At 37.9% G+C, this 22921-nt stretch overlaps 1 protein-coding gene across 5 annotated transcripts in view; it reads right to left on the minus strand.

Annotated features, from left to right (window-relative positions):
• DNM3 (dynamin 3) overlaps positions 1 to 22921 on the minus strand; it is a 609645-nt gene that overhangs the window by 847 nt on the left and 585877 nt on the right. For 3 of the 5 annotated variants that reach the window (XM_070474328.1, XM_070474323.1, XM_070474322.1), the window contains one exon: positions 4280 to 9456. The exons of 1 other annotated variant lie outside the window; for it this stretch is intronic. In XM_070474328.1, the coding sequence (XP_070330429.1) occupies positions 9387 to 9456 (70 nt within the window). In that variant the 3' untranslated portion in view covers positions 4280 to 9386. Of the gene's footprint in view, positions 1 to 394; positions 440 to 4279; positions 9457 to 22921 lie in introns of those variants that run through there. One more of the 5 variants, XM_070474326.1, reaches the window with a different exon arrangement.

Here is a 22921-nt window from a genome sequence, read left to right on the forward strand (position 1 = left end):
CTGAACTGGATCCAGGGTAAGTGAAATTTGGTTTGCTGGCTCTTTCTCTGTATCCCTAGCCTGGCTTGCATCTTGTCAGGTTCACGGGTTGTGAAAGAAGGGTCCAGAGATGTGGTTAGTTTTGACATCAGCCTGTCTGGATGAAGGGCTGGTAGAAGAAGATACAGTAAAGGCTACACCGCAATGCACAGCTCTGTAAGTAGGAAAACAGCAGGCCAATGAAGCTTTCCCATGGGTTTCCTGCAAAAGTCTACATTTAATCTCCTCTTTCTAACCCAACTGGTAATGAGCTCAACATTACAGCAAGCCATAGAACTGCGAGGTTAGTTCAGTACCCCGCTCCCTGTGGGACTTCTTTTTGGCTACTCCTCCAGGTGTTCAACAACATACTCACTTCCATCTTACTTCTGTAACACTTCAGTGAGTGGAGCAAGGAGGTCTACAAAAAAACAAAAACAAAAACAAACTTCTTTTTCATCTTCTATAAGATGTTAATGGAGCCAAGCTGACCGGGGTATTTCTTAGCAGCAGTGAAAAATGATCTTACCTTTCCTAAAGTCCAAGACCAATTTTTCTTTGGTCCAATTTAAGCTGGCTGCACTTAAGGAGGCCTCCCATCCATTTATATGATGAAGAACTTATTATGGGTCCGTAACCTTTCAACTGTGGGGGGTCTGCAAGCCTTTAGCTTTAGAGATCCAGGTAATGGGTATCCCTAGTGTTTTTGTGAAGAAAGTGTAATTAAATTCCTGTCAGACTTGGTGAGATTTATCACCTGCCCAGCAAACAGAAACTATTTTTGAGTTCTGAAGGGGCTTTAGAACACTTTAATGACCTCAGCAGGGTGGGGAGGTGAGCCATTAAACTGAACAGCAAGTCCACAGTGCTGAAGGGACATTTTGTCAGCATATGCCAAACACTTTCCTGTTTGAGTTTGGTGTTCTAGTCCAGAAAGCGTCAGAAGCTTTATGTCTTAGAATATATTTCACGAACAGCTAGAATGTTTGCTTCAACCATCAGAGAAATGTGTATACGTTTATCCCCTTAGCTGTTTTCTTTCCTCTTCACTCATCCTGTATCTAACTTTCCACTCATTGCCAAAAAGGCATCCTTGGTGATGACACCATACATTGGCTCAGAGCTATTTCTATTAAGGATCTTGGCAATTTTTTTTTTTTTAACTATTTCTTTTCCAGAATCTTCTATATCAGGGATCCCCAACCTCTGGGGATATAATGACTGATGATCTGAGATTGAGCTGATGTAATAATTAGAAATAAAGTGCACAATAAATGTAATGCATTTGAGTCATCCTGAAACCAACCCCACCCCCTGAACCTCTGTCCTGGTTGGTGGAAAAATTGTCTTCCATGAAACCGATACCTGGAGCCAAAAATGCTGGGGACTGCTGCTCTATGTTACTTAACACAATGCTGAAATCCTTGAAGGCATTTTCTGAAAATACTGGGGCTTTTTATATGAAGGGCAACAAAGGAACTTTCTATTGTTGCCACTTCTAACAATGGAAACTTGAAGTATTGAGTTTGGACTACTGAATGGGGATACTGAGTTGCTAACACTTTTGAAAGTTCATCATGCCAGCATTCACTGTACAAGCAAATTCTCCCTAGTCAAGATGATCATTTCAGGTTATACCTCCTTAAGTTTTCTGAAAATAACTTCAGAGAATCGGTTGGCCAAAACAGGAAGTAAAGGGGCAGGAAAAACTGTGTGTGGAACAGGGGCATAATTCATATATACATAAAAGACCCCATTATTCATAAGAATGATGAATTAACCACATTCTCTTGGATCTACCTCAATGCTGCAATCTGTTCTTATGGTGACATTCCTCTGGCAAGAGTCCTGGGAAGCCCTTCCTTATAACTTTGTTCTCTTCTGTTACAATCTCACAAAACATGCTCTGCTTGTTTCCTTTGCCCATCACTTAGATAACTTCACATCCCAGAGAAGTGGGTGAGCCTGAAGGCTTGGGAAAGTGAGACAAGAAAGGTAGATAAGAACAGGTGTTCTTCGCAATGTTTCTCTAATGATCTCCACTTCTAAGTCAACTTAGATCTCTCTTTTCACAAGAATACATTAGGGGTAATGTAATTAATGCAAAGGCGTGGAAAAATTGTCTTCCACAAAACCCATCCCTGGAACCAAAAAGGCTGTGGACTGCTGCTCTGTTACTTAACCCAGTGCTGAAGTGCTTGAAGGCGTTTGTTGAAAATACTGGGACTTGCTCAGTATCCCTCTCTCAGGTAATTACGTGACCCCCAATGTATACTTGTGAAGGGAGAGATCTAAGTTGACTTAAAAGTGGAGATCATCAGAGAAGCATTGAGAAGAACGCCTGTTCTTATTGCTTTTCTTGTCTCACTTTCCCAAGCCTTCAGTATTTTCTCTCCCTTTGGAGTGAGAGAGTCAAAGTCATAACGAAAATGATCTGAGTTCTCCACAAGGCTCCCTAGGACTCATGGCATGTCTGTCGCTATCTGCTTTCAGGCCTCCTGCTCCTATGTGACTTACCTGGTTGGTCAGACCCCACTGTGACAAAGCACCAGAATACCAGGAGGATGGTCCTAAATTGGGATCTCTGGTTACGATGACATTTTACTGTATCACCCAACTTTGTGTTAGTGATGGTCTGTACTGGGATAATCTCACTCAATGCATTCGCCTGATGTGAAGAGCTGACTCATTTGAGAAGACCCTGATGCTGGGAAAGGTTGAGGGCAGGAGGAGAAGGGGACAACAGAGAATGAGATGGTTGGATGGCATCACCAACTCAATGGATATGGGTTTGGGTAGACTCCAGCAGTTGGTGACAGGGAGGCCTGGTGTGTTGCGGTTCATGGGGTTGCAAAGAGTCTGACATGACTGAGTGACTGAACTGAACTGAACTTGGCCTAAAGCCATTAAAGCAGTGTTTCCTAAGGCATGTACCTCAGAACACTAGTCCTGTAGTATAGTTCATAGATGCTCTATGAACAAAGCATTGACGTTAAGATAAATCTGAGAAACATGGAGACACTAGCCCTGTAATCTGATATGAAAGCTTCTGTAGAGTCTTCTAGTAAAGAAACCTTTAATTTTTAGTCATCTTTTCCCAAGTATATTTAATCGAGAGGCCCTTGGTATATGAATGTGTAAAACATTAAAATCCCATGGAGTGGACTTTGGGAAACTCCAAATTAAAGTTGTAGTTTTAGCCAACATCTCTTGCATACACTGTCTAAGTATCAGGCTGCCTCAGTGTGAAAAAACTCCAAGAAATGGTCTTAAAAGGGGCAATGTCAGGTGTGTGATGAGTACTTGTCATATGAGATTTAAAGATTCCAGCAGAAAAACAAGAATCTTGAAAACTAATTGGGCAGATATTTACATTGATGTCAGAACTATTTTAAAAATACAGATGGAAATCTGCCAAACAGTTACAATAAGGTCCTTCGGTTATTTCTATCAGGAACAATTCTGAATAAAGAATCATGCAGTAAGACACATACAACACAAGGACACAGCAGGATTTGCATCCTGACTCCTTCTTCCATTAAGAGGCTTCCTCTGAAGACACTGAAGGATCCTCTCACAGAACATGTATAGACTTGAGAAAGAAATTACAACAGGAAAGTGTGAATTAACCCAACAGTCTTTCCAATTAATCTTTCCACAAGGAGTCTATCCAGAACACAAAGGGAAAGTAAATCAAAATTTCTCCCCTCCCATTCCCTTCTTACAAAGAGTCTTTCTCTATTCTCTGGAAATTCAGCTAGGATAAGGACATGTGTAACTACTGAACACTCTTCCATTCTCTTAATACTGGGGAAACGAAAAGCGGTAACTTCTCCCATCAACACACCATGAGTAAACAATGGAGGTCAACTGTTGAGTCAGAAGCTCAATTACTTTCTATAAGAAATGCCTTCTGCAGACCTAGATTTTCAGAATCACTTCCTTTTCAATAGCTAAGTGTCACAGTGCTTCTTGGCAAGTGTCACTCTGTACACTCCAGCAGCCTAAGGTTTGTGTCCTTTAACTTAGTAAAACAATAACTTCAAGTCAGTAGTAAAATGTTTCCCACTCTCCTGCCTTTGATTTGTTCTAAAAATCTCATTCTTCCCCAAATTAATGACAGTAATGCCAAATGCTATCATTCTTCATACTGGTAATTCTGGGACAATTGGATTAAAAAGAGTTCTAAGTATTTACAAGTCAGATCTTCCCGATAAGCATAGACATGACTCAAATATATACAAGAATGAAGAAGGGGGAGTCCTTCAAATGTTATCATTTATTTTCAGGTTCAGTAGTACAGCTTCACATTTTCACAATAGGTACACATGACCTTCTAGAATGATACAGGACTTGAAGTTGCTTCAAAATGTCCATTCGCAGAGTCCATCCATATATATCAGCATTAAGAAATCCTGAAAGTGCCAAGAAGACAGTGGAAAGTATTCTGGCTCAAATTAATTAAAGAACTGACACAAAAGGCAAGATTTTACTTCTGTACACTCCTTCTTAATATAAAAAAGCAATAAAACGAGTTTGATTTTGAAAAGGGAGAGAAAAGAAACATAGGCAAGCAAAACAAAGGCTATACATATGAAATTAAACAGAAATCAAGTAATGGTGGAATTTCTGATTGGGAAGATCATTTTTATCAAATTGACAACAGACAATGCAAGAGATTAGACAGAATAATTTTACAGTAATTTAAAAAACATTACATTAAGAAATCAGAGGGTAAAAATAAAAAAGAAATGAAGCCTTGAGCTGAGCCACGTGTAAAACGTCAGACCAGAGAGGTGAGTGTGTGTGTGTGTGTGTGTGTGTGTGTGTGCGCGCGTGTGTGCGTGTGTGTGAAAGTCGTTCAGTCTTGTCTGACTCTTTGCGACCCCATGGACTGAAGCCTGCCAGATTTCTCTGTCCATGGAATTCTCCAGGCAAGGATACTGGAGTGGGTTGCCATTCCCTTCTCCAGGGGATCTTCCCAACCCAGGTCTCCCATATTGCTGTCAGGTTTTTTTACCATCTGAGCCACCAGGGAAGCCCAGACAGGTGAGAAGTCTCACCAATATACCAGTATTACAGGTCTTAAGACAAACAGGAGATTCTTCCTTGAGTTCCCTCTCTTTTGTTCTCATATATACTGACATTCTTACACATATATACAGATAGCAATGCATATACAACATATGCTTCAAAATCTTAAAATTTCACAATACAGAACACCACATAATGTTAAACATACCAACTAGACAGGATGACTGAAGATTATCTAAAAGACACACTTGAGCTTTTGAGAAAGGAATGAGCGATCTAGTGAACCAATAACTGTTTCTTAGAAACTATCAACAGCCTCATTCACATTAAACTCTGAATTCATAGCTTTCAGTCCTCTTGGTGAAATAATATAAAACTCATGGCTTGAGTCTCAAATATTATCTTCTTTCATCGAGTTCCATAGTTCAAAGACCTACAATTTAAGCTTTATTCTCAATGTTAAGGAGATTCCTGTCAATTTCAAATAATTATACTGTCTGACAAATGAAAAATGTCTACCTGAAAAAGTGAATAGATGACTTGCCTTTGAGGTAATACATAACTTCTTCCCTGCATTTTAAGCAATTTACTCAGAGAAATCCACTACTTGTATTCTGCTAGATCCCTCTAAAATTTTGACATTTACCATAGAGAAAAAGATGACTATATAGACCAACTTAGCTGTAAAAGATTTAGCTCAGCAATCTAAGAATAATTTTTATAATTCTATCAGCAATCTTAAAGGTAGGTTTACAGATCTTACACTTACTATGAGCTAGCTATATTGGCAAAGATAATTTCTTCTTTAAGAGCAATGTTGTGAATTTAGATGTAAATGTCTGTAGATTATTATTATTTTTTTTGCCTGCAGATGTTATTCTACCATGTTGTCATGGAAATTCTGAGCCTTGTGCCTCTCAGAATGAATACAATACAAAAAAATTTTGTACACCTCATGTATTTTTGGGAAATGAACCACTGTTATCACGTATTATGGCAGATACTCTAAAGCTAACTCTTGTATTAGCATAGTTTAAAAAATAGTTCATACTCACACATACAAAGCACATGTATACATATTTACACCCATACATATACATATATACACGATACACATACAATCACATTCATGCTCGTGGCTTTTTAACAAGTAATTTTAAACCTACTTGCCCAAAAGGGCACAAAATACACGTACTTACACAAATTTACTATGTATATACTATACACGTAGTCTGTATAGAGACACATGCATAGAAAGTATGTGTGTACACAGAAAACATCAACATTTGTCACATACTGGTATTAGGTCCCATTTCATACTTGAGAGTTATGGCTACAGTCTATACTAAAAAGTCATAAAATGAATATATATGACTACTCTTTAATTCTAAGGTCAGAAGGCTTATAGTTATATCACAGGAACTTGGTTTTATTATCATGTTTTGGAATAGTGTTCGTATCTGAACAAGTAGGCAATTTGCTAATTAAACAGACCCTACCGCTCTTCTATGTTACAGACTACAGCTAGAAGCAATATTCAGAGGAGTCATTTTGGTAGATGACATCTGAAAATGTAATATATCTGTTCTAAATCAATACTATTTCAATCATCTGTCCACAACTGAGTTGATGGCAGGTACAATTAGTCAATAAGCATGCAAGATTTAGCATGAGACAATAAAATAGATTTACCCATCAAATAAACACACAGTTTATTTTTCAAAATCCTAAAATCACTGTATGTTTTATTATACTAGACATGATGGAGCTACATCTGTTGTTCAGGCAACATTGGAGGAATCGGGGGAAGTTACATGAAAGACCTGAAGTGTATGGGGAACACTTAGAAAGCTCAGTAAGTGACATTCCCATCTAAAGGCCTGATACGAACACTGTCCTCCAAACTCCACACATCCTAGAGCTTGTGACTTCACTTATATTGACATCTCGTTTTAATAGGATGCAAACCCTTTGGGAAACGGGATTAATACTGATCACATGACACAGTACTGCAGTAAAGTGAAAATATTTTCCAATATGATGCTGAAATTCCAGGAGAGAGGCTGGGTTCTATTAGAAATAGCTTAGAAGTAAAATAAACAAAAATGTACACACAAGCTGAGACAACTGAGACAGGGAAACTGTGGGGTTATAAACCTAGAGCAAAAGCCAAAGGTGACAAATGCCATTGTTTATGACTGCATAAAACCAGTGCAAAGAAACTTGGAAAACAAATCTCCAATTTTCTTTGACATGGTTTGTGCTGATCTAAGAACACACCAGTGGTTATCCACAATATTTTCCTTTAACCAAAGGAAATTTTTGAAATATAGAAAAATGCAAAACCACATATAGCACAAAGCCAAACCCTGAAGTATACAATCCATTAGATGCCTATTTTAGAGAATTCAAAGGAAGAAGCAAAGGGAATCCTAAAAAGAGGAAATTTTCTGAAAAGATCTCACTGTAGACTACTCCTTTTACTTAACATATTTCCACTCAGCTGCAATGCTGTTTTATAAATACGGTATGTATTTTGCACCTCTGTTCCATTCACAAAGAGTTAAGTTTTTTCCAGGAGAAAACGTAAGATATGAGAAGACTTAGGGTGGCGATTTAGGGTGGAGTTTTTTATACAATGACTTGTAATTTAAAAGTTGAAGGGCTCTTTTTGTAAATCTTGTATTCTCCGGTTTCTGCCTGAGTGGCCTAGTTTTAACCCTTTAGAATAAGTTCAAAACAACGCCACTCACCTTGGCAAGTTCTCTTTTTAATAATGGTTAAAAGTTTTTACTTCATACTTTACTGGTGTCTGCTTTGGGTATAAACTACACAGGAAATTAAAGTTAAGGTAATGTACAAATCATGTTTGCTGCTTTCAAAGGGAGACATTTCAGTTGGTTAACCTGATTTACTTCTGCAGAACTTGAAGTGGTGTCACGGGACACAAATATGCAGTGAATATTTGGTCTGCTGTCTGGGGACAGTTAGCAGACAAAATTCCATTTGGCTTCTGGCCGTTTCCTACATGCTAATCATCTACTCCTAGGTAGTCCAAAAGTCAGCCTCGAGACTGAACTATTAACCCCCAGGCTAAGCTGCACTTGTAAATTTTAGAAATGTTAGAGTTTGCCAATTCGCTTTAAATCTCGATGCCTTAACTATTTTTTGGAAGGACCTGGAAAGAGACCCTGAAGTTGTTTGACTGTAGGAGCATGAGCTCTGCTCTTAAACTGGGGTATCTTTTTTTCCATGCCAGGTCCCATTTTTTAAATATGGCTATCCTATAATAAGGCTCAGGATTTATTAAGGAAACCTAGAATGGATAAAAAGTTAAACTGTTTCAAAGGTAGGCTAAATTTTTGCATTAGGGAATTACATGTTAGCATGGAAAGAGAGGCATATTTTTGCTCTAACTAAATAAATCGAATGGAATTAGTGTCAAAGTGTAGTCAGTCATGCCTAAAACCAGATCAATATAAAAAATTAAATATTTTCTTTGCTAACCTACACTGTAATCTGTGAGGAGGTAAGTACATAGGTGAATAAAGAAATTACATTTGTCCAGATACTTCTTGAGATGTGATATTTTGCTTCTTCCTTAAATTCTGAAACTAACTAGCCAAATTTGCTGACTGACTACCATACCAAAAGGCAAGCTTTGATTCACTGTTGAATATGCTTCTAGCACGAAGCAAAAACACGCTGGCATGAGAAGCCTTCTAGAGCAAGCAATGCATTAACTTTTCCTTTGCAAACAACTTTGTGTTTCAGGAAAAATTGTATTTTTAAGGAATCTTAATTTTAAAAATTACTCCCTAGCAGTTTTATGAAATAAAGAGGAAGGAGAGAGGCTCTAAACAGGTAATCCCGGAGTAGGCAGACACACTTATAATAGACAAAATAATTTCCATCAGTCAAAACAGAATGCAGGAAAATAAGTATATATCATTTAGGTTTAAGCCCACCATCTCTTATCTCTTAAGAATTATACTGAACGGGCTTTCTGGTAGGTAATGTGGGAAACCTGTCAAAGCAATTTCAAATGTATGCCAGGGTAGGCCAATGGTCCACAAAGCAGAGGGCTGCTATACAACCTACTTTGGTCGATACAACATACAAAACCTTAAGAGAGTCAGCAGTTTTCAACAGTCAAACCCCAAAAGTTTGACATACCATGAGCAATGAAGGTGAGTGATGAATGCATTAGTCAAACTGGTTACTTGCCTACTGATGTCCATACATGCGACTACTCATGATTTACTGCAACAGTTATCAAATATTTTGCTTTCGTAAAATTCATTAGTAATTAACTGCCATGCCAGACACTTCGTTTAGTCTAACAGGGAGGATTCTAGTGGACGGATTATAGTGGGACGAGTTGGTGATGGGGGTGGTCTCCGGCTAGAAAGAGAGAAAGAGAAAGGTAAAGAAACAAGTAGGGTAACAACTAGAAGGTTATCCCGCAGATACTGAGAAAGAGCCATCAGGAACATGCTCATGCACAAACAGGCTAGCAGGAATGGCTGCCATCTGTAATAACTTAATACTGTCCCTTCTCATTCACCCAGCATTTTTTAATGACAATGAGATATTTTTCATATGCAAATCTTTCTGAAAACTGAAGTCCTCCCTCCCAATACTAATAAAAATATTAAATCACTTAAAAGCCATCCGAAAAAAAAAAAATAAATAAAAGCCATCAGAAATACACTGCATATTTCTCAGCCAGTAGAGTATGCCCACTCCAGGAACTAGTAAGGTATTTAGGCCTCAGAGACTAAAGGGGGTTTGAATTTTTTTTTTTCCTTTATGTAATGTTCTTCCTCTTTTTTTTTCCCTGTCAGGACATTAATTATCACTTCTCATTGACCTCAAGGAGGTCAATATTTCCCCAATATATTCTATATTTTACTTCTAATTTACTGGGTATTAGAAAATCAGAAAATCAAGGTTTCTAGAGTTCTCTATAATAAGCATAAACAGGCTCAGGGTGAGTGCCTGAGTAAATTGCATGAGCTCTGGCTTCTATTTTGGGTCCTATAAGTTTTATTTTTAGTAACAATATTGCTCACTTTCTGATTGGTAATGGTGTTTCTAATAGCTGAGGTTTCTAAATAAATAAACTTCATATAATGATATATTACTGTATCTGAGAATCTTCAGCTTTATACCAACTAATACTCTTTATTCCTTGAACCCATACATTTATTTCCTAAATGCATTAATAAGCTTTTTATGTGTGTACTTGACTTTACACGTCATATCTCAGAGGGTAATGTTTATAGCAAATGAGATTCAACAAGTTCTGCAAATTGAAACTTTTCTTCTTGGTAAGAATCTCCCGTTGATATTTTTCAGAAAGATCCCTCCCGCCCCCTTTCTGGAATTACTGTCATGTCATGAAATTTTCTTCTTTATTGGACACACAAAATTGATCCAATCAAATACTCTTTCTCAGGATGAAGGAGTGAAGTTAGAAAAGCTAAAGAAAATGTTATGCAATGTTAAAAATTACAGAGCTATACGATAAAATTAGATGGTCAAGGAAAAATCAAAACAAAAGAGGTATCATTGGTTAATGGTAAAAGTATCAACTGCTTAAGCACAAACTCATAGATCTTAGTGGAGTTTCTTTTGCTTCTGGTGCCTGAAAAATATCCAAGGAACTGTGGAGGAAAGGTTTTCTCTTGGGAAGGTGCATGCCAGTTTAACCTCTTACACTAAGTCTTATCACTTAAGCAGCACTCAGTTTTTCAAAGTGTAACTACAGATACTTTATATGCACAGTATGGAACTAAACCAATTCCTACTAGCTGTTTAATTTGGATAAACAAGTAAGTCCTTTTCCCGCAGAAAGGCTACCGGCTAGTGTGACCACCAGAAATGTTTTGGCAATTTCCTGCTGGGAAAAATCCTCCTGTTATTTCCTTTTCGCTTATGACAATGCAAAAACACCTGCCCTTTCACTAGCATACTACTCATTTTCATTTGAAATGGTTATATGTTTAACTTACATCCTGGCTTTGAACCCAGCCATTTTCTCCTTTGATGTGGACTTTGCAGAGGCCAGAGGTCATGTGCACTTGAGTTGTTTCATAGAGTGTTTAGCATGGTGCTGCAGTCAATGATGTCCTCAGTCAGAGTTCTCTTCTGATTCTTTTGTTTATCTGCTGCAACTGTATTCCTCCCTCAACACCCACCTTGGTGAAGTCTTCTCTGACCTACCTTTTCCTATCTTTATGCTTCTCTAGCATTCCAAGGTATTTCTAGAATTAGGTTTATATGTTTATTGCCACTGACCAGAAAAGGACTGTGTCTTAGTCATTTTCAGTTTCTTGTGGTGTCTAGCTCAGAGGTTGTCATTCAGTCATTGAACGTTTGACAAATGAATAAATGAAAGTTACTCCTAGAAGTAAGAAACAATTTATGAATACTTATGATAGCCACTGATCTTTACATTATATTACGGTATTTTTAAAAAATAAATCACTGTTCTAGCAAAAAAAAAGAAAAAAAAAACAGCTACAATGGCATGTAGGATTTAGACTCTTAGAAACTCTACCTACAGGATATTTGACTGCTTAATTGTTTAGTGGATGTTTGGAATAAATACTAAATCATAGGCCCTTCCTCAGGGAGTTTGATAGTCACATAACCTATAGAAACATATTCTTAGCATTTTAGCAGTTATAGGAGGAGCGAGAGAGTTGGCCAGAATTTGAACTTGATGCACACGGAACCTTCTCCAGAATAGATCACATCCTGGGCCATAAATCTAGTCTTGGTAAATTCAAAAAGACTGAAATCATTCCAGTCATCTTTTCTGACCACAGTGCAGTAAGATTAGATCTCAATTACAGGAAAAAAATTATTAAAAATTCAAACATATGGAGGCTAAACAACACGCTTCTGAATAACCAACAAATCATAGAAGAAATCAAAAAAGAAATCAAAATATGCATAGAAATGAATGAAAATGATAACACAACAACCCAAAACCTATGGGACACTGTAAAAGCAGTGCTAAGGGGAAGATTCATAGCATTACAGGCCTACCTCAAGAAACAAGAAAAAAGTCAAATAAATAACCTAACTCTACACCTAAAGCAACTAGAGGAAGAAGAAATGAAGAACCCCAGGGTTAGTAGAAGGAAAGAAATCTTAAAAATTAGGGCAGAAATAAATGCAAAAGAAACTAAAGAAACCATAGCAAAAATTAACAAAGCTAAAAGCTGGTTTTTTGAAAAAATTAACAAAATTGACAAACCATTAGCAAGACTCATTAAGAAACAAAGGGAGAAGAACCAAATTAACAAAATTAGAAATGAAAATGGAGAGATCACAACAGACAACACTGAAATACAAAGGATCATAAGAGACTACTACCAGCAGCTCTATGCCAATAAAATGGACAACTTGGAAGAAATGGACAAGTTCTTAGAGAAGTATAACTTTCCAAAACTGAACCAGGAAGAAATAGAAGATCTTAACAAAACCATCACAAGCAAGGAAATCGAAACTGTAATCAGAAATCTTCCAGCAAACAAAAGCCCAGGACCAGATGGCTTCACAGCTGAATTCTACCAAAAATTTAGAGAAGAGCTAACACCTATCTTACTCAAACTCTTCCAGAAAATTGCAGAAGAAGGTAGACTTCCAAACTCATTCTATGAGGCCACCATCACCCTAATTCCAAAACCAGACAAAGATGCCACAAAAAAGGAAAACTACAGGCCAATATCGCTGATGAACATAGATGCAAAAATCCTTAACAAAATTCTAGCAAACAGAATCCAACAACATATTAAAAAAATCATTCATCATGACCAAGTGGGCTTTATCCCAGGAATGCAAGGATTCTTTAATATCCGCAAATCAATCAATGTAATACACCACATTAACAAATTGAAAGATAAAAACCATATGATTATCTCAATAGATGCAGAAAAAGCCTTTGACAAAATTCAACATCCATTTATGATTAAAACTCTCCAGAAAGCAGGAATAGAAGGAACATACCTCAACATAATAAAAGCTATATATGATAAACCCACAGCAAGCATCACCCTCAATGGTGAAAAATTGAAAGCATTTCCCCTGAAATCAGGAACAAGACAAGGGTGCCCACTCTCACCACTACTATTCAACATAGTTTTGGAAGTTTTGGCCACAGCAATCAGGGCAGAAAAAGAAGTAAAAGGAATCCAGATAGGAAAAGAAGAAGTGAAACTCTCGCTGTTTGCAGATGACATGATCCTCTACATAGAAAACCCTAAAGACTCTACCAGAAAATTACTAGAGCTAATCAACGAATACAGTCAAGTTGCAGGATATAAAATTAACACACAGAAATCTCTTGCATTCCTATACACTAACAATGAGAAAACAGAAAGAGAAATTAAGGAAACAATACCATTCACCATTGCAACAAAAAGAATAAAATACTTAGGAGTATATCTACCTAAAGAAACAAAAGACCTATACATAGAAAACTATAAAACACTGATGAAAGAAATCAAAGAGGACACAAATAGATGGAGAAATATACCATGTTCATGGATTGGAAGAATCAATATTGTCAAAATGGCTATACTACCCAAAGTAATCTATAGATTCAATGCAATCCCTATCAAACTACCAACAGTATTTTTCACAGAACTAGAACAAATAATTTCACAATTTGTATGGAAATACAAAAAACCTCGAATAGCCAAAGTAATCCTGAGAAAGAAGAATGGAACTGGAGGAATCAATCTGCCTGACTTCAGACTCTACTACAAAGCCACAGTCATCAAGACAGTATGGTACTGGCACAAAGACAGAAATATAGATCAATGGAACAGAATAGAAAGCCCAGAGATAAGTCCACGAACCTATGGTCACCTTATCTTCGACAAAGGAGGCAAGGATATACAATGGAAAAAAGATAACCTCTTTAACAAGTGGTGCTGGGAAAACTGGTCAACCACCTGTAAAAGAATGAAACTAGAACACTTTCTAACACCATACACAAAAATAAACTCAAAATGGATTAAAGATCTAAATGTAAGACCAGAAACTATCAAACTCCTAGAAGAGAACATAGGCAAAACACTCTCCGACATAAATCACAGCAGGATCCTCTATGACCCACATCCCAGAATTTCAGAAATAAAAGCAAAAATAAACAAATGGGACCTAATGAAACTTAAAAGCTTTTGCACAACAAAGGAAACTATAAGCAAGGTGAAAAGACAGCCCTCAGATTGGGAGAAAATAATAGCAAATGAAGCAACAGACAAAGGATTAATCTCAAAAATATACAAGCAACTCCTCCAGCTCAACTCCAGAAAAATAAATGACCCAATCAAAAAATGGGCCAAAGAACTCAACAGACATTTCTCCAAGGAAGACATACAGATGGCTAACAAACACATGAAAAGATGCTCAACATCACTCATTATCAGAGAAATGCAAATCAAAACCACAATGAGGTACCATTATACGCCAGTCAGGATGGCTGCTATCCAAAAGTCTACAAGCAATAAATGCTGGAGAGGGTGTGGAGAAAAGGGAACCCTCTTACACTGTTGGTGGGAATGCAAATTAGTACAGCCACTATGGAAAACAGTGTGGAGATTTCTTAAAAAGCTGGAAATAGAACTGCCATATGACCCAGCAATCCCACTTCTGGGCATACACACCAAGGAAACCAGATCTGAAAGAGCCACATGCACCCCAATGTTCATCGCAGCACTGTTTATAATAGCCAGGACATGGAAGCAACCCAGATGCCCATCAGCAGACGAATGGATGAGGAAGCTGTGGTACATATACACCATGGAATATTACTCAGCCATTAAAAAGAATTCATTTGAATCACATCTAATGAGATGGATGAAACTGGAGCCCATTATACAGAGCGAAGTAAGCCAGAAAGATAAAGACCATTACAGTATACTAACACATATATATGGACTTTAGAAAGATGGTAACGATAACCCTATATGCAAAACAGAAAAAGAGACTCAGATGTATGGAACAGACTTGTGGACTCTGGGAGAAGGCAAGGATGGGATGTTTCAGGAGAACAGCATTGAAACATGTGTATTATCTAGGGTGAAACGGATAACCAGCTCAGGTTGGGTACATGAGACAAGTGCTCGGGCCTGGTGCACTGGGAAGACCCAGAGGGATCGGGTGGAGAGGGAGGTGGGAGGGGGGACTGGGATGGGGAATACATGTAAATCCATGGCTAATTCATATCAATGTATAACAAAAACTACTGTAATGATGTAAAGTAATTAGCCTCCAACTAATAAAAATTTAAAAAAAAAAAAAAAAAAAGCAAAACTCTACCAGAAGCCTCAATAATGGGATGGACTTAATTAGGGGATTTTATTTGAAAAAAATAGACTTGACAAATGCAGTGAGGGGCAGAATACAGTGTAGCATGGTGGGCTAGAAACGGTTCCATGCATATATGATAGTTTTAACTAAGTGTTGCAGCCAAGAGAGAAAGGAATGCAACTGAGTGCTCTTCTGATTCTTTGGTTCTTGCCTTAAATGTCATACCCAGCACTTCCTGATGATCCGATAATTTCCAACCACCACTCCTCACCACTTTATGGTTTTACGCATTTCATAGCACTTAACTGTTTAACATTATGTATTTACTAGCTTATGGCTTGTGTCCTCCAATAGACTGAAAATTTCTTGAGTGCAGAGATCACATATTCTATATTTATTACATATATTCAGTATTCAGTATAATGTGATTAGAAGACAGTGAATAAATATTTATTAAATAGCAGACAAACAAGTGAATGACTGAAAAGTACCTACACAAAGATGTTCAGACAGGCTATAGAGTAGCTCAAGGAGAGCAGGTCCAACAAGACCAGAAACGCAACTTTTTTTTCAGCATTTGTCAGAAGTTTATATTTGAGACAGAAAGTTTACACAGAAATTGAAAGATGTGGATTTTAGCTCCAACTGCCAATTTGTATAATCATTAGTCACTAAACTTCTCTAAGCCTCAGTGTTCTCATCTATGACACAGGAGACTCAGACTAGATGGTCTGTAACATGCTTTCCAGTTATGCATTACATGTATAATTTATTGAGCATGTACTATGTGGTCTGTATTATGCTCCATAATTTTTAAAAACTCAAATCTATTCATAGTGGAATACAAATAGGCTAAGACAAGTATGCAAGTGGTTTTACTATAGCACCCCATTTTAAGCAGAAAAAATGAGGCAAAATTTTGTAATTCAGGCTCAGAGCTTGAGAATACAATTGTGGTTAAAGTAGGGGCAAATGTGATTTTAATTGTGGCATATAAAATTTGAAAGTCACAGCAGAATGTAGGTCTATAATGGGGTTAAAGAAACTAGAAATTAAGTGGCGAGGTGGAAGGGATGGACTCAATAATAGGGACAGAGAATAGAAAGATCGAAAATACTCTGATAGCACAGCAACTTCTCTTTAATCTCCTCTCCTATCTTTGGACCACGTTGATGCAATGAGACAAAGTCAACGATAATAGGCAACTGCAGAAAGAAGGCAAGGCAGGAAACCAAAAAAATACAACTTTCTGTAATGTGCCAGGTCTTTTGTTTGTCTTTTTCACCACTATATCCCAGAACTCAGCTTTGTCTTTGGCTCAAGCTATTTTTTTTTTTTCAAATAAATAAATCAGGAGAACCTATCCATTATCAGCACTTTAAGGGAGTCCCTAGGGCACTAAATAGGCACTGTACCCTGTGTGGTGAATTAATGATTGAAAAAGAAGAAAGATCAAATTTCCATCATGGTCTCTTAAAATAATTATGACATCTTTAAAATATGCCTAGTTTCAAGTTAAAGTAACTCATACACGTACTTAGTAATTAAAAATCCTAAAGAGCTGGTCAACCCTTCTGGAAGAAATAAGCATCATTTTATTTCTAAACAATAACCCCTTGATAATCTGTAAAGGAAACAATCCAAGAGGAGCATCAAGTTGTTCAGTGTGAATTTTCTTAATAAGTAATGCTAAGATGTTTGCCAACTTCAACACCAGAAAAACATTTAAGGTTTACTGTTAAGGTTCATTTCATTGGTCCAGTTCCTAACCATTCAAAGGGTTTCCAAAGACATTCACCTCATAAGACAGTTTATTTTGGGCCAAGCAGAGTTATTTGTTTTGTACCAGATTTTCCCCCATTACTTTGCAGAGAGATGGGCTTCATTAAATTACCCATTATATTGAAATGGAGCATCTTGCATCACTTAGTGTTTATTGAAACACTGTGTGGTGTGTGGGCGGTTTATGGTTAGGATAGAAGAGCCATGTTTCTGCTTCCAAATCAAAGGGAAAGATGTAATACTTAAAGTTGCATTTGTAGCTGCAGGGATGGGCAGGGTGCAGTATTTTGGACAATGACACATTTTCTAAGAAAGTCGAATGTTCACGTGGGGTGGGTGGCATGGTGGGGGAGAAACTGGCTACACTGATAAGGGAGAAGAATGAATCAATTCTCTTATTGTCTAATTTGATTCTCTTCTAAGAATGGGAGAACTAAATCTTCATTTGCTCTTCTCTGGGTTAGCTGGTTCTGAGTATTCATAATGGGTAACCGATCTTAATAGGGGTGCATCGTAACACCAATTACTGACATGGCTTGGTCTTTCTGCCCCTGCCTGTCTTTCTCTTCAGGATGGAAAGTGAGATTTATCTATCTGATAAGTTTGTGAGCTAGACTAGGCCTGTGTAGCTCAGGCTCCATCCTTTCCTTACTTACAAAATATCAGGACTCTCAGGCCAGGATTCTTTCTATAGGGCAGTCACATGGGCATGTTCTAAGGGTATGTCTCTGAAACTAGACTGGACATCAGAACTCCCTGGAGGATTTGCTAAAACAGAGATTTCTAGGTCCCACACAGACTTCCTATAGGGGTGAGACATTTCTAGTAAGTTCCCAGATTATGCTAATGCTGCTGGTCCCGTGCTTTGAAAACTGTCTGAAGACATAATAAATGATTTTGTCCTTGGTTTCTTAGCAATTCATTTCACTTGCCAGATAAAGTCAGAGTGAAAAAGGGAATGTGCTGGGAAGAAATATCTTAAGAAAGATGAAGAAATGGTTGTAGAAATTCTTTGATACCTTTGGAAATCAGATTCAAGCATGGGTCAAATTGGTTTTAGGTTTATTTTGTAAAGACTGAGATGCTATATTACAGTAGTTTTTTTGTTAGTCATCACCAGAAGAATAACTATACTTGTTTAGAGAAGCTTGCTCATGAGCGTGGCAGTGGGTGCAGACACTGAGCACATCTAATCATGCATTGCAAATTCTCATCTTTGAAAAAGGTACGAGTGAAGCCCAGCCTAATTAGTTAGGTGGACCCAAGTTTAAAAAAATAAAAAACCCTCAAAAAATCAAAGACTGATACTTTTAGGGGAATTGTATTTGCCTATGAGGACAGTTATTTGCATAAAAAGGATATGCAATTTATACCATAAATTCTACTTATTAGATATAGGAAAAGCTTTAAAATACAACTGTTTCAAAATTTAATTTACACGTAGTTGCATTTAGGGTCTTTTGACCTTATTGATGAAAAGATAAAAAAAGAAGGGTTTTATCTACCTAAGCGCAAGAAGTAAAGTATCTCTGCTTTTTGAGGGCTGCTACTGCTGCTGCTAAGTCGCTTCAGTCGTGTCCGACTCTATGCGACCCCATAGATGGCAGCCCACCAGGCTCCGCCGTCCCTGGGATTCTCCAGGCAAGAACACTGAAGTGGGTTGCCATTTCCTTCTCCAGAGCATGAAAGTGAAAGGGAAGTTGCTCAATCGTGTCCGACTCTTCGCGACCTCAAGGACCGCAGCCTACCAGGCTCCTCCGTCCATGGGATTTTCCAGGCAAGAGTACTGGAGTGGGGTGCCATTGCCTTCTCCGTTTTTGAGGGCTACATAGGATGAATTTCTTAGAGAACACAAGCAAAAACTGCTTCTGAATTTTCTAAACTCGTGACGTGTGCCTCGCACAATGGACTCTGCTGCGCTTGGTTCCCAAGCGGCTTCAGGCAAAAATGGCTCTGATGGCTCCGAGTCAGCTAAATGGGGGATGCCCATAGTATCTCCTTCCCAGGAACTGAAAGGCCTTACTTCTCCATGACCCTCTTGAATAACTTAATCCTTGCATCATTTTTCAAAGTTTAAGGCATGTATACATAGTTTATCATCTGAACAACATTATAAACTTCCCATGACCTGAGAGTACTCCTTATCCTGTTTGCAGCCTTTCACAGCACCTGTAGGGGGCAGTGTCTCAAGCAGGAATTCAAGGACATGAGTGAACATGCCTAGGAATAAATCAGACAGGAGCACACCTCCAGGTGAAATGGAAAGGCAGCTAACTATAACCCAGGACTTCCTCTTGCTAATGTCTGCTCTAAGAGAACAGACTGTGGGACACAGTATTTTTAAATTTCAGCACAGCATTGTGCTTTGCTTCTTAATTTGAACATTTATTAAGATTTTGCATATCTAAAAGTCCAAGGCAAAATTCAGAAAAATGCTATGAACAGTCATGATTTTGTCCACATGGAAGATAATATTTTGTAACTGTCAAAAACACTATAGGATGCTATCCAGCATATTTTTGGCCCTTTTAGCTTTGGTACAGAGTGAGCCAGTACTGTCCAAGAATAGTTTACAGTAGATGTTGGAAACAACAGAGAAGTTGGAGTACATTTAAAGGATTCAAGAGAAATTCTCTAATATGACTCTTGCTACATTTTAGAGCCAGCATTTCTTCCCCTTGTGAAAATGAACCCATGATTTTTAAATGTATGTCATTGGGAAAGTATTAATCAACTGATGAACTTTGAAATAAGAACATAAGGGGAAAAACAGTCTGTAATTTTTATTTGAAGATGCTTGTGTAAACTAGATGCTTGAAGAGACTTGTATAAACTAGTCTCTGAGATAACTGGTCATATAATCCACCTTGCCACACTTCTTTCACTTTATTTTAAACGTCTGACTCAGGTTCTACCCATAAGGATCGTACAGATAAACCCACTTCTGTGGTTGCAGCAAAAAGGCAGCTTAAGGGATGATATGCCTACATGAACTCTGCTCAGTTTATGACTTGTAAAATGAATTAGCCAGGCAAGGTTTTAGCACAGAAGGAATAGCACAAGAACAAGAGAGAAAGTGTGCGTTTAAATCATTTCTTAAAATACACTAAATATTGGGCTAATTCTATAAATAAACTTGATTAAACATTGTATATCAACTCATTTTGTTTTCTTTCATTCACTCAAAAGCCCTGTTTATGAGCTAGGTACTGTATAAAGTGTTAGGGGTACAGAAATAAAGACAGCCACTGCCCAGGAATTTCCAGTTGAGTTGGGAAGAGAGACAAGTAAACAGTGTCCACAGTTGGGTAAGTGCAACGACAGGATTATGCCTCAAGCATTGCAGGGACACCTGGAATCTTAGACTGGAGATGGAAAGAGGCTGGGGTGTTAAAAGGGCTTGAAGAAAACAGAAAAAGTTGAGGGTATCGGCATTCCAGGGATAGGAGATAGTATGTATGAAAGGGGTAAAAAAGCTAGAAAAAGTACTGTCAGCTTGAGAAATCAAATGTCTCATTTTTTATCACAAGTGGCAAAACTACTTGTTTTAATCCAAGTCCTAATTCACAAAACAAAGTTTTTGAGGGTTTTTCGTTTTAAAATATGATTCCTGGGAGGGGGGACCAGGATGGGGAATACATGTAAATCCATGGCTAATTCATTTCAATGTATGACAAAAACCACTGCAATGTTGTAAAGTAATTAGCCTCCAACTAATAAAAATAAATGGAAAAAAAAATATGATTCCTAAAAAGCATTACTTCTGGAATTTTTATATTTTAGTTTCTGTACTATATCACTGACAACAGAGAAGCTGGGTAGAGAAAAAGACTAAAAGGTATGCAAAGAAACAGAAAGTCAGAGGAATATAGCGATGAGAAAACTACACAGACAGAAAGGAGGTGGTTTTTAAAGAGATTCACACGCACATGGTTATTGAATGAAGTTAGGCAGTGTCCCCTCTGAGGATTTTTTTCTCTCTTTGTCTCTTTCTCCTCTTCTTTCCCTTCCTTCTGTCTTCCTTGCTACCTCTCTCTCTCTTTCAAGAAATCCCCAAAGAGATCTAAGAACTTACATGCATGTATGGAGAAACCTAGTCCCACTGATGGTAGCTGGGGCAAAGCTATTCCTAACCCTCTTCATCGCCTTCTGTCCTCTTCTCCCTGCCCTTCCCCTCACTCCCACACCAGGCACCCGGGGAGGGGGCTGGCCAATTCAGACATTTGGGGGAAGGAGGAGAGGTTGGGAAGGAGGTGCTAAGGACCAGCTACTGGGAGAGGCGAACTTTCACTTCTGAGATGCACACTGCTTTGTCATCTCAAGTCAGGGAGAAGAAATGCAAAGAAATAAGGATGGGGAGGAAAAAGGCAACAGTGGATCTCTCTATGAAACTGTAAAATTCACTTCTGCATTGGAAAGGTGGGGAAGACCTTTTCTCCTTTCTGACAGACAGCAAGAACCTTCTGGGCATGAGTATCTGACTTGGGGCCTGACCTCAAAGGGGGTAAATGTGTACGTAGAAATATAGATGCAAAAGTTTAACTTTCCAATTCCTCTTATTTTTGTAGCAACAACAACAGAAACGGAGCATGAGGAATCTGAAGGTTTAAAGATTTATGTTATACCAAGGTTTCATTTCTGCCTGACTTGTGATATCTAGTGAATTAAAAAGCCAGTTTTAAATGCACCACATGGTATTTTTCTGGTCATTGTATCAGTCCGAGAGGAAAAAATGGAGACGGGGTACCGTTTACTAATTAGAATCCCAGTGATTAAAAAAAATTCCAGCAGGAGGAGCTCTAACATGCCTTAGAGTTCAAGCTTGAAAAACAAAAATACTGAAAGCAAACATAGAAACAGAGAGGTGGTGTGCTTTGCAAGCTGCCATGTCAGTGAACAAATATGTGACCGAGTCCAATTAAATGCTCAGTGCAAAGACAGAATGGCCCGCATTTTCTCTCTTCCACAAGTCTCCGTGTTCTGATGCAGTTAAACTGGGCACGGATCTGTGGTGTCAGGGTGCAAAAAGTTTGATTTCTGGGCAAGTGTAGAAATTACTCTTTTCTTCTTGAAGTATCATATTTTTTCTAAATGAGTCTTCTGACGCTGGCTCAAAAACTGCCATTTTAAAATGAAATCTTCATCAGTGTTTGAAAGGCACTACAAAAACTCCTAAATGTTCTTCTCCTTTACTTTGCGGCTTGTTGGACGCTTTTTTTAAAAATGAGAGAAATGCTGTGTTTGTAAAAACTGGTGCTAAAAGGGCAAGGAATCATAGGTCCCCTGGGCCATGTAAAGAGTCTGCAGAAAGAATTACAGCTTTCTAACACACTCACACACATCAACTGGAATACAAAGAATTTACTCAGGAAAACAGTGAGAAGTATATGAATTTAACAGTTACCGGATTTTGGGGGTAAGCCTTTCCATTCTGGACAGTGTTGTGGGAGAGGGATGGATGAGTGGGTGCATAGTATGATCACAATTACTTAACCTGAAGGAAATTTTCAACCAATCCCTTCTAATCATTTGCCAATAAGAAGTCAAACTTTTTGTTTTACACCTTAATGGTATGCCCATATTTAAAAATTTTATACAAGCTCCTACAGAAACTTTAACTAGACCAATTCAGGCCAAAAGTCACTAAATAAAGCTAGTCTAGACGGAAAAATCTATGAAAACCATATGTCTTTTAGGCATCTGTCTTACAAAAAACTGCCATCATCTTGGAGAAAGAGTTCACAAAATATGCTTT

This window comes from Odocoileus virginianus, chromosome 11, assembly GCF_023699985.2.
Source record: "Odocoileus virginianus isolate 20LAN1187 ecotype Illinois chromosome 11, Ovbor_1.2, whole genome shotgun sequence".
Lineage (NCBI taxonomy): Eukaryota > Metazoa > Chordata > Mammalia > Artiodactyla > Cervidae > Odocoileus > Odocoileus virginianus.